The following is a 12765-nucleotide window of genomic DNA, read 5'->3' as shown; positions in this document are numbered from 1 at the left end:
CGGCGGCGGCGGGGGGAGAGGGGAGGGAGGCGGGGCGAGGGCCGCGGCAGGAGGGGATCCTCCCCGGCGCGCACGGGTGCGCCGCGGGAGGAAAGGGGAGCAGGAGGGGGGAGCGAGGCGGGGGAGACGCGCCCGACGGCTGGCGGCGGCTGGGGGCGAGGCCGCCGGCGGCGGCGGCGGGTGGGAACCCTAGCGGGAGTCGCAGAGGGAGTCACGGGCGACTGGGAGGAGGGGGGATCACGAATCATTCGCCGCGGTTGGATGATTTGATCTCTTCGACACTCTATTAGTGATCCCCAATGTGGAATAGATAAATAATTGTGTGTGTGGTCGAGGGTATCCATGAACACCAAGGTTGTGGTGTTGAGATACTACCCATTTGTACATAAATTTTAGCAACAAAAGAAAATGCTCCCATACGTCTTAAAGCTACAAATACCATAGGGAGCCTGACAACCCCGAAAAGGAAAAGCCTGTATCGACGATCTGATTTATGTACAAAATATTTCTGCCAAACACAGTCTGAAGATTGTCCCACAAAATTTGACACAAAACATTTCATTTTTACTGACAACTTGTATCATGACCGGGTACAGAAACTTCTCATTCACTACACCTTTTGCGGCGAGCTTCTTTCTCTTGTTTTTCTTATTTTTGCGAATAACCTTTTGTGAGCAGAGCTTATGCATAGGGGCTCTTGCCTGACAACCGAGGGCTGGATTTGGACCTCAACCGAGTGCTGCGTCTCTGTTCAGGTCCCAACGAGGCGGGGAACCAGGCGGGACAAGCTTGCATAAGAGCATCTTCAATAGATGGTCTAAATTTTGGCAGTTCAAAATCAAAGATGTAAAATATGGGCCGTTAAAAAATGCGTTTTGAAGCTCCGAAAAATGCTCAACTCCAACAGATGGTCCAAATCGAAGATGTAAAAGAGCAACTCCAACAAATGATCCAAAACGAAGATGTAAAATCGCCTTGATCGTCTTCTTCAACCTCGGGATGTCGGCCGCCTTCGTCAAATCCGTCGCCATCAAGTTCTCCCCGACCTCCCCGAGCGCGCCATTCTCCCCTGATGAGCTCCTCTCACAATCTTCCTATTTTTTCCCTTCAATCGGTGTCGTTTGCCACCGCTCTCGTGCTCGTCCGTGGTCGCCATGGCCGGAGCCCGAGCTCCCCTGTACCTGCTCCTTTGCCGGCCAGCAGCGACGGAGGCGGCCAGCAGCCGACGCGAACACCACGAGCAGTGGCACGGGCGCGCTGCATGGGTCAGCAGCGACGGCAGCTCGACCGGATGGGGTCAGTGCGAGGCGGCGGCGGGGCCGAAAGGCGGTGGCAATGGGGCAGGCCAGCGAGCAGCGGTGGGCGGCGGAGGCGGGCGGCGGCCTAAGGACCCGACGGAGGCCTACAGGGGGCAGCCGGACCGCCGGAGTCGCCGAATCCCACCGCTGCTGCCTCCCGATTCGGCGGCGCCCGAGCGGCTGCGAGACGGCTTCCGGCGACGGGGGCAAGGGCGGCGGAGGGCCGCGGCGGCGATTTGGGGCGGTGGCGGCGACAACGGCGGGGACTGGGCGGTGGCGGTGGCGGATTCCGGCCGACTAGTGTCCTGGCGGGCGGACGGACGCGGCACTGAAATGAAATGAAGGGCGGATGGGCATTGGCGGACGGTCGCCGAATTTGGACCAGTTATATCTGGTGATGCAAATTTGCACCGCGAGGTGTTATATTTTACATCACCGGGAGGCCGCGGTCCAAATTTTTTTACATATAGATCGTCTGTTGGAGTAGCATTTTTTGCCCCAGACGGTCCAAAAGTTAGATAAAAGTTAGATATTTTTACATTTGGACCGTATATTGAAGATGCTCTAAGGCCTCGTTCTCTCAAGAGGATTGGAGGCGGTTTAGGGGGGTTTTGTACATAGCCTAACGGATGGCAGCAGCAAGTAACGAGCGCGAGCAGCACGTCCTTCAGAGGTTCCGGCCATGTCCTGATAGATAGATCCCGGGCACGCAGGAATGCAGGATTCGAACCCCTCTTGATTGAGTCCAAACCGAGGACAATCCAAACTGAGGCTCGTGCGCCAACGCAGGTCAATAATGCAAAATGCTTCCTAAAATTTAAGTGCTGTAGCCACATAAAAGCACCCATGTAAGCTCAAATGTACTAGTACATTCAACTGCGGTTCTACATGTTGGCAATTTGACCTTGAGCTATACCCAAGCAGAAAAATGGAGCATGCACATTCATAGAACTAGCATAGTAGCACGATTATTAAACATAGACATCAATCATAAGAATACCGAGAGACCACCAAGAACCAAGATACCAAATGTCTGGAAACTGTACATGCATTGAAACATATAAGGCCGTCCAGAATATAACAAGGCCAGCAGCAGCAACTAGCAGGTTACCAAGTCCCAAAACAGTGCCAACGTTCACCCATCGACAGCACTAGGCAGAAGCATAACAGGGTTCAAACATAAAAACAAGTTTCCACTTGATAGATCTACAATAGGTAGTTTATGGTTTATGCTGCAAAGCAAATATCCTTCACCAGCCCCCACCGCCAGACCCCCACCCACCTCCAGAATCCTGTGCTGGGACGGCCTTCTTGGCGCTGCCCCATCCTGAGTCGTCACCAGCAGCACCAGTAGTAGCTGCTGCCCAGCCTCCGGCACCACCGTCAGTGGCAGCAGCGGCAGCAGGTGTACCCCAGCCTCCTGTGCCACCGTCAGTGGCAGCGGCAGCAGCAGGTGCGCCCCAGCCTCCATCCCCACCGCCGCCACGGTTGCTGTCGCCCCCATCTCCGCCAGTGCCCCACGCACCTCCCCCACTGCCTATGTTATCAGTCCATCCTCCACCACCGCCACCATCACCATCACTGCCAAAGTTACCTCGGCCCCGACCACGCCCACGTCCACGGCCGCCAGAACTGTTCCTTGAATCAAACCTGCCTCCTGCTTAGGAGAAGAAATGACAAATTAAGATTGATGGCGCACTTCTGAACATCCTTTAACATTTTATTTGTTTGGCAGGATCTTAGTGACAACTCTATGAAGCGATGGTGATCAACAAACACGGGAGACAGAACAAGAATAAGACCAGCAAAACTAATACAGGGTAGGTTTGAAAACCACTGAGAACAGGGGAGATCAGATCATTTTCCGTGACACAAGGTTCAAAACAGTTCATCAGAATCAACAAAACTTATATGAAACTAGCCATATAATGTGGTTCCAGTAACTCCTTTAAAACAGTTGCTTTGTGGGTACAGACTTCAACAAAACTAGCCATAATATGGTTCCAATAATTCCAGTAAGAAAATGAGGACAGGTCATCAACACGAAGATACACTAAGCAAGCAAATGTTAGTGGTAAACAATGACGACACAATTGAATGCAGATGTGCTTGCTAACCAAGTATTGCAAAATGCAAACACATTCAAGGACTGACCTGATCTTCCAGAAAAAGGTCTGTCCCTATCATTATCACCATCTCCCCTCCTTCCGTCATTCGCACCACCAGAACCCCAAGCTGAATTTTTCATAGGTACCATTGCCGCAACATTTCGCATTGAAGGGCCAGCATCAGGTGGTGGTTTGTCAATATGTTTTTGAAAATATGACACAAGACGATCAATGCTGTCAAAATCTTTCTTCCGGAATCTGAAGCCCTTTGGGTATAACCCAACATACTCATGATGTGGGTTTGTACTCCTGATGTAAGATAATATGAAGGTGCCTGGATGTTCATGAGATATGCCAAAACAATAGACTATTCTCATTGGATTCTCTGATTTCTCAGCCCTCAACATATCATCAACTTCGCCTTTTAACCCTTTCCTGAATTTGCGATAAGAGAGCATGCTTTTCAGGTGGCCTACCAATGGATCCACATATCGGTCTATTACCTGCATATTTGTACAAGGAAAGAAACATACCAAAAGTTAAAACAGATGCCAATCTTGACTGCTACAACAGAAATGAAATGAGACAATAGCCAAAATACCACTAGTCAGAACCAAACTTGCCAAAGTACCACTATAAAAAACCGACTTGCCAATATAGCACTCCAAGCTCAGTTTTCATTGTCAAAATAGCACTTCTGTCAATTGTCAAACTTTTTCTGTTAGTCAAACAGTTACAGACTCGTCAGCTTTTTGAGTATTCCAAATTTACCCCCATAGCAGCTACCCTAATCAGGTTTCCTCTCCAGCCCCTCCCACACCCAGCAGAGAGCCATGGCGGCGCCTCCCTGCAGCCCTCGCCGGCGCCTCCCTGCAGCCCCTCTCTCCCTCTAACCCTCTGCGACACTCACCCTGTAACCTCTCCGCTCGCCAACCTCCTCCCTGGGCGCGTGGCTGGGAAGCCCGACGCCCGTTGATCCTGCCCGCGGGCGCGCGGCTGGGAAGCCCGGCGCTTGTCGATCCCACCCACGGGCGCATAGCTGGGCCACCCAACGCCTCAGCTCCGGCACCAATCGGCCCTGCTCTGCCTCATCCCGCCTCCCTGCTGCTTGCCTGCCCGGGGCCTCCCACTGCTTCCATTGGTGCCTGCTGCAGGAACTCTAACCTGCTGAGCCGCCCTCTTCTTGGCATTGCCCAGATTAGCTCGACCAGTTCCTCTGTTGCTATATTGTTGTTAAATGATGCAAAGTGAGATGGTTGTGAGTCTGTTGTTATATGTAGCTATATTCATGTTAATTTGGTGCTGAAATGTTGCACTGTAGGTGCTCTTTTGTGAATAAAATTTAAGCTTCGGATATGAAGAGGTAAGGTCATGCAAGTCCTTTTTGGATGGTGTTAGTCTCAGTTTGCCACTAGTGGTATTTTGGTTAGAGAAAACTGAAAGTAGTGCTATATTGGCAAGTCGGTTTTTCACAGTGGTATTTTGGCAAGTTCGGTTCTAACTAGTGGCATTTTTCATAGTGGAATTGCAGCAAACTGATGTCTACAGAATAATTGCTATGGAAATCATCTTGTATGTAAACCAACCTCATCAAGATCTTCAAAAGTTTCATCACCAATGGTCAGTGTTTTTCCGAGGCGAAGCAAACTTGTAATATCTTTATGATCCTTTCCACTTTCGGTTATCTCCTTGTGTGCAAAGACACCATCAAATATCTTCAGGGTAAGCGTTAGAAATGATGGGCCCCTAGAGCTAGGCCGAATGACTTTCTCGCCAGGCTCTTTGTCCCCCAGGAACTGTTTCAATGAGTTAAGATTAGATACTATTACAGAAAGGGAAAGAAGTTAATAAAGAAAGTAAAGGGACAGAAAAGAACTATTCAACAGGACAACACACCTGCATTGCCTCTTCCGCCGTCAAATTCTGAAAGTGAGGATGAACAATCATCCTGGGCTTGAAATGTTTCTTCGCTTCCTTTTGTTTCCGAGCCTTGTCATCCTGGGCCAGAACCACCTTTTGTGGACGATAGTATGGATCATGGTTACTTCTCGAGAATGGCCATCTATTTATTTCACTCTGCTTGCATGTTAGGTAAACTATGAACCTATTTTTATTCACATTCTTAATTTTGCCAGTTAATACATCGCCTTCATGTAACTGCAGTGATTCTAGATCAAAGCCATCATCAGAATAGTTGTCTCCCATAACTATGGCTTTTAACCCAGAATCAAAGGTACAAATTATTCGGTTATCTTGTATATGCCGAACAGTTACTTGAACAATCCTTCCATCTGATATGTTGTCCTCAGTTTCACCAGAAAGCAACCAGAACTCCTCATCTGGACTTGGCTCGGCATAAGGGGTCCTCCGATCTTTGAAACCACACAGTAGCTCCAACTTTATGTCAATCAGCGTTTCTCTCTTATCATCTCCGATGCTTCTGCTGTATTCATCTATGTCAAGACGGTCAAGCTGATCCTGCTTCTCTCTCACATGCTCAATTGCCATCTCTTGCTCATCATCATCCATCTCATTCGCTTCAACTCCATCCCCGGCACAGACATCCTTGGCCAAATTCTTTGCCAATGCATATGATTCAGGATGGATCCTTGTATCCTCAAGAAGATCAATGATCTGGGCACTAGCTGCAGCAGCACCACTTCGTCGGACGCGTAAAAACCCAGACGCATTCATGAATACTTTCCTGCCTAAGGGTTTCACCAGCTCCTTGCGACTAAAAATGGATCCCTCTCTTACCAACTCCTTCTGCAAAGCTGAAGCTTTGCGCGGTCCCAGACCAGCAACAAACTGCAAAGTGGAAAAATGCCACTCATGGCTAGCAGCAAGATTAACATCAAAGCCGATCTGATTTGTCGCATCGACCATTACTTGCTCAACAACTTCATACTTCTCATCGGGAGTAAGGAACTGTTCAAGGGGGTGTAGTTTCCATGACAGTATCTCTTTCCCGGGTCCACAAAGTGTTGCAACCATCGCCAAAGGATTTTGCAAGTACCGACCAAGGGCCACAGCACGCTTCACGATAGCTATACATAATTAAAAGTACATATTAGAAAGGTTCGTGACCAGAAGAGCAAACAGTAAATCAACACGTTGTACTATACCTGACTGGGCAGGCAGCTGATCTGAAGATATTCGAGAGTTCTCGTACAAGCGAGGCACAGATTCATCACCATAGACAATGCTGAAATTTTCCATTTGTGGGTTCACATCTCTTGGGTGGTCTTCCACCATTTTGAAAATAACCTATACAAAGCAAACACATTATTTTATTGACGCTATCTATCCACATTCATGCCAAATAAGAAACTAAACAGAATGACAGGAAATATTCATGTGGATAGAAATACTGGAGCGAGCACCCAGCCAATAACAACTGTCGGAATCCTATATACCTAAGGGAGTCAAACTTGAAAGCATGCCACCTCATCATACAGAATGACAGGAAATATTCATGTGGGTAGAAATACTGGAGCGAGCACCCAGCCAATAACAACTGTCGGAATCCTATATGCCTAACTTGAAAGCATGCCACCTCATCATACAACCAGGAAGGGGATAATGCCCACCTCAACATGCAATCATGCATAGGAAGACCCACCACAACGTTCAACTATTCATGGGATGATGTTTTCCATTCAATTATATTCTACTTAAATTCAATAAATATTGTTACAACTTCACACTATCAACTATAACAAGTCATATGTATATTTTATTTTGGTTCTCATGTTATCAACCAATTCCCGCAGCAACGCGGGGGTATCCTCTAGTTTTTACGATGGAAGAGTGCCAGTAAGCATTAAAAGGAATTGCCAGCCCAGGGAATCCCCTAGCAGAACACGTGATGGCATCTTTGTGCCTACAAATCACAGTAGGGGAAAAATATGCTTGCATGCAATTGACAAAAGAAAAGCAACAATAATGATTTCTGCATTGGCAACAATAACTGATCACATGTGGTCGTGACCGGACATGGTGATATATTATGACAGCCGAAATAACGAACAGATGAAAGGAGAACAAACATCAAGCATATACTTATGAACAGAAACAATAACAGCCATAATTCACTTGCAAACAAATAAAATAATACCTCATAAATATCATCCTTGAGTTGTCTGCAGTTCAAATTCGAAGCTCCTACACACACAACATGTGGCGAATGGTCAGTCATGAACTTCAGAACCCTCTGCTGGTCATTTCTCTTACGCTGCTGTTCAGCAACACCTTGAGATCTAAGACTAATAGAACCAGCATACAGAACATCAACCAATTCTCCTGATGAGTCTAGCATTACAAATGTGGTTGCTGGCTTCCCAGGACCCCAGCAGCAGGCCATTACTCGTAACTCTGACTCATCATCCAGATCAATGTCCGCATCCTTCTTGTCCGCATCCTTCTTCTTCCAAGGAGCAAGAGAAACTTTGTCCCAGAACTGTTTCCCATATTCCATAGACAAAAAACATTTGGCTTTTGCTGTCAACAGTGATCGAGCTTCCTTTTCCATTGCTGGAAGTAGAAAATTCAAGAAGGCATCATCCAGTATCATCTTCCGTTGCTCATCCCACAGTTGTGCAGACTTGCTGACACAGTCACTTAAGTAATTCTCACGAGCCTCAGACATGAGCGCTTTCTTTGCATCCTCTGGCAATGTTATGGTAACCTTGAGAAGCTTTTCTTCCTCTGCTTTCTGAATAAGAAGCCACTGTGCATCTCCAAACTTGCTTAGTGGTTTCTCTTGCAGCCACTCCACACCTGATAATTGGTGGTAAGCATCTATGACCGAACTGCCCTCAGGTGTGGGCTTTGTTGATACAACTGCTTTATCCATGAAGATACCCCTGATATGCTTTTTTACAATAGGCTCACAACCGATCTCAACTGCTGCCTGATAAGATAAAAATAAACGAAACTGTATCAAGTCAGATGAAATGAATAGCGTAGCTTCCTGTGAGGACTGGTTAAATTTGTAAGATGTTGGTACCATGTGTCTGGCACCCCGAAGGACATCTTGTGACGTTTCAAACATTGCGCATGTGAAATTTGCAGCAACATCTTCAGGAGAATCTTTCCCACTGTCAAGCTCGCCCGCTTCCTGAAAGCAGCAGAAGCAGAAAAGGTGTCACGGGTACAATAGATTTAGCCAGGGCAGAATGTCATACATGCAGATAAAGGATAGGTTGCATATCCAGTATCCTTCCATAGAAGGATAATGCAAAGTGTGAGTTAGATCACGTACAGGTATCCTCGTTAAAGTTAGATGTTGGCCTAATTGCTCAGCACTCCGACCAAATTGGTTAGCAACCTCCCACAACCCTGCCTTGTGACAAATACTGTACAAGGATTTCCTTTTTGGTCGCTTAAATTGACCTACTTCTTCAACTTCACCAGGAGGGAAATGTAAATTGAATTTCGCGTCAACATCCTCCACTTCTTTCTCTGATTTTGCTTCCTTCAGTGCATCAATGATAGAGTGGTAGAGTTGTCGATTAAGTGCCTGCCTTGTAACATCGTCTATTCTTCGTTTCTCGTCATCATATCTTCTCTCATAATAAATCTGCAAAGCAACCTTGCGCTTCTGAAGAAGAAGCCACTTTCTGTCTAAGGTCTGAACAGCCCAAAGCAGCTACAAACAGCAGACGAACTGTGTCAGCAATTGTAAAATCTTGATAATCAAGGGAGCCTAACACCTGTCTAGTAGTGGACACTGATCGGTTACCTTATGCCACTTCATTTTACGCGTATCTTCTTCATTTGCTTGTTCATTGGCATCGTTATCTTTTATCAGACTCATGCAACTTTCCTTCCTATACATTGCAATGAATGGAACCTGACAGGCAACAATACCTATGTCAGCACATCAGACATAAGAAATTACGCACAGAGATGGAATCTGATGTGCAACAATAACCAAGTCAGCAGATCAAACATAAGAAATTATGCAATGAGATCCTATAGTTTTTCGTACTTCAAATTTGTGGGTATGTAGCATGTTCAAGACATTCACGATGTCACTCTGATCAATCTCCTTGTTCAATTGCCCATTGCCAAAAAGGGACAGAAATGCATCCCCGATTAGTTGGTTGTGTATCCATACACTTTCTTCCTCTCTATTTGCATCGCCATCTATAGGATTGCCAGTTAACTCTTCAGACAGCTGAGGAAGAAGCAATTATGAATCAGATATGCATTACAAACCAAAATCAAGACAGAATCAAACATTTCTAACTGGTAACTTACCTGGATCCTCTCAGGTATATCAGTTTCTTTTATCTGCTCATCCTTTGGTGTCATATACTTTTCTGCGAGAATAAATGGTTCAAACTCATCTTCAAGCCTGTTTCCTCTCAACTCGCCGGAATTAATAGCATCCCTCTCAAGCTCTTGTTTTCTTAGTGCTAATAGCTCATCAACATCCCCAAATATATCATGGGCCTCTTGTAGCGCAGATGATGATACACCTGCAGCTTGTCGCAGAGGCTTTCTTTTAACCTTCTTCCTTCTGCAGTACAATAGCATGTGTGCATTTAATAATAACAGCAAATATAAGGTCTGAATAATTTCACATGGATAGAGAACCATTAACACACAATACAGAACATAAGAGCATACTTCACAACTTGGCCATTCACATCGATTTCCTCTTCGTCCACAATGAAATCGCCCATTTCATCATCCATATCATCTTCACCAACCTCATCTTCATCTACCTGCTGATCCTCCTCAACAAAATCCTCCTCAAACGGTTCTGAGCAAATGATATTGCAGCAAATTAAAAATTAGACAGGAAACTTCCAGCATTGGAAAACAAGCAAAGTGAAGAGGATTCAGAAGCAGATACCTTCATTACCAAACAAGGAGCTACGAACTGTCTCCTCAGCAGTCCGGCCTTTTCCTGCTCCGTCATGATCGGAGAAGCCAGAGCGCCCATCCATTTCAGATTCCCGTCCTGCCTTCTTCAACCGCTTAAACTTATTTTCCTACCGTCAGCAAAATGAGAAGGCACATTACTGAGAAGCATGCAAAAACTCATGGAAGTCCAAAACAGACACAAAGATTATCTTAAAGCATACAGGAGGCTTTGGACGAGTGATGCCAGTAATGTTATTATCCTGGAGCAACATGTAGTCATCCTCATCAAGCTCGAAATCCTCCGTCTCTCTGGCCACATTTCTTGCAGTTTAGAAACTCACAAAGAATAAGACATACTCTGTTTCATGACGAGGCATAAAAAGAAACTACCTCTTCTTCTTTCTTTTCTTTTTCTTCTTGCGTCTTTCATCATCACTAGCTCTCGCCTCCTCCTCCTCCTCTTCCTCGTCTTCATCCGCATCATCCACTATGAAGCCATCCTTCTCGTACTCATTCTGTCCCTCATCTGCTCACAAACAAGGTCACCCCGTTATTGCTATACTAGCTCGAGAACACAATCACAGGCGATTCAACTAGAAAAAGGCAACTGCTGCAAACTGGAATCAATACCACAACATCGTAATAGACAATAAGAACAATTGAAATAAGAAATCAAGCAAGAGAACGCCCGAAACACAGTACCGCACAGCACATAAAAGCATCTCAATCGAGAGGAAAGGATAACTCCAGCCAACAAATCGCTCGCGCAAGCAAACGTAATGGGGAGGTCGTTACGAGAAACTAACCTTCATCATCCTCCTCCTCCTCATCGTCGTCCTGCTCGTCGTCGTCATCCCTGGCCCTCCGCGACGGCCGCGGCTCGTCCTCTTCCTCGGCCTCGATGAAGTCGTCCTCTAGGGTTCCAACAGAAGCGCAAGCTTTTCCCATCAGAAAACGCGCACAGACCGCCGCCGAGGGCACCAAAACACGCGAAACCGCAGAAATCAGCAACGAAATCGCGTACCTTCCTCGTCGGAAACCACCGTGCGTCCCATTGTCCTCGAGGCGGCGGCGGCGCAAACCCTAGAGCGCGAGAGCGGTTGTGTCGAGAGCCTCGGGGGGGAGAGGGGGCCTCCTTATATGGGCATTGCGGGAGGCCGCGGGCCGCACGATCGCACCGCGCGGGGGGGCGGCGGAATCTAGGGTTTCGAGGAAGGAGGGAGCGGCCCGGGCCCGAGCCGACGCCGAGGGGGCTCGGGCGATGCGAAACGCCTGAGCCTAGGGTTGACCGACTTCACCCGCCGGCGAGGAGGCGAATCCGGCTGCGGCGGCCGGGGAGCCGCGAACCGTGGGCTGGAGCGGCGGCGAGGTCGGGGCGGGGCGTCGCCGGGGGCTTGGAGGTGGCGGTGAGGAGTGTGCTGCGATTGGGGACGGGCCGGTTAAGTAATGAATGGATTTTGGGGGAGTTTGTTTTCAATACGGCCCCTGTAATATCTGCGAGTGGGTTTCTGCTTTGCTTCCGGCGAGGGTATTATTGTTACATCGCTCTTTTCACAGGGTCTTGTGGTAATATCGGGGTCAGTTGGATAGATGATCGCACCCAAAATGCATTTGTTACCAGCCCAGCACAACACTCTCAAGATTAGATTAGCGCCCTTTTCAAAAAGAATATGCTAGTCAGTATCAGGGCATCTCCAACAGCCACCCTCGAACCGTCCGCATACTTCCGGACCGTGCGTGCCATCCACCGCAGTCCTGCATTCGTCCACAAGATGTGCGGACGCACTTTCTCCCGCAAACCGGAGACAAACGTGGAGGCTTTGCGCGCGTCCAGACTATACCCACGCCCGTTTCTGACCACCCTGACCCACTCAAAACCGTCCTTCCTCGCCCGCGTGTGTTTTCGCCTGGTGCCAGCTGCCCGCATTCATGCTGCCGACCGCTCCCCATTGAAGTCGACTACATAGCGGACGCGACCTTTAACTGGCGCCGGCATTGAAGCGGCGCACCGGCCGAGGGCGCCGCCAGCGACGCGTCCCTGATGTTCGCGCATGTTCAATGCCAAATAAGCGTTACTGGACGGGACGGGACGGATATTTACCACGCCCGTTCAATGCCCTGTCCGTCCGTATGTCGCCATTAAGCAGGCTCGCAGGCCGAGAAACCCACTCCGGCGACGGGCATTGACGCACCCGGACGTATGGCCTCACTGCACTCCGCTATTTAAAGGCGTCCACACCCGATCTAGTCCATGCCACAACACAAGCCGCTCCACATCCTCCTCCCTTGCACCACATCTGCCATGACAGTCAACGGTAACTCTCTGTGGGAGAGCCTATCGACAGAGACGAAGCATGAGCTGGCCGCCCCATGAGGTCGTCTGGTAGAGCCAGGTCGGCCTGCCGTCCAGCTCGCCTGAGGTCTCTGACGACGAGGACGACCCCACGATGGAGACGGGCTTTGACGACACCGCACCGAAGCCA

At 48.2% G+C, this 12765-nt stretch overlaps 1 protein-coding gene across 1 annotated transcript; it reads right to left on the bottom strand.

Moving 5' to 3' along the window:
- Positions 1-2269: 2269 nt before the first annotated feature.
- Positions 2270-11703, bottom strand: LOC119348804 (transcription elongation factor SPT6 homolog). The gene is made up of 17 exons (XM_037616792.1): positions 11307-11703; positions 11089-11196; positions 10673-10808; positions 10504-10591; positions 10272-10410; positions 10043-10178; positions 9671-9932; positions 9399-9587; positions 9150-9260; positions 8670-9056; positions 8415-8525; positions 7524-8318; positions 6532-6673; positions 5303-6453; positions 4993-5202; positions 3453-3909; positions 2270-2955 (listed from the first exon to the last, which is right to left on the bottom strand). Exons 1-17 carry the CDS (start codon positions 11335-11337, stop codon positions 2549-2551), a joined length of 4860 nt encoding a protein of 1619 aa, XP_037472689.1. The 5' UTR covers positions 11338-11703; the 3' UTR covers positions 2270-2548.
- Positions 11704-12765: the final 1062 nt, after the last annotated feature.

This window comes from Triticum dicoccoides, chromosome 1B, assembly GCF_002162155.2.
Source record: "Triticum dicoccoides isolate Atlit2015 ecotype Zavitan chromosome 1B, WEW_v2.0, whole genome shotgun sequence".
NCBI lineage: Eukaryota > Viridiplantae > Streptophyta > Magnoliopsida > Poales > Poaceae > Triticum > Triticum dicoccoides.
The sequence above is the reverse complement of the archived record's forward strand: the minus strand, read 5'-3'. Positions and strand labels throughout refer to the sequence as shown.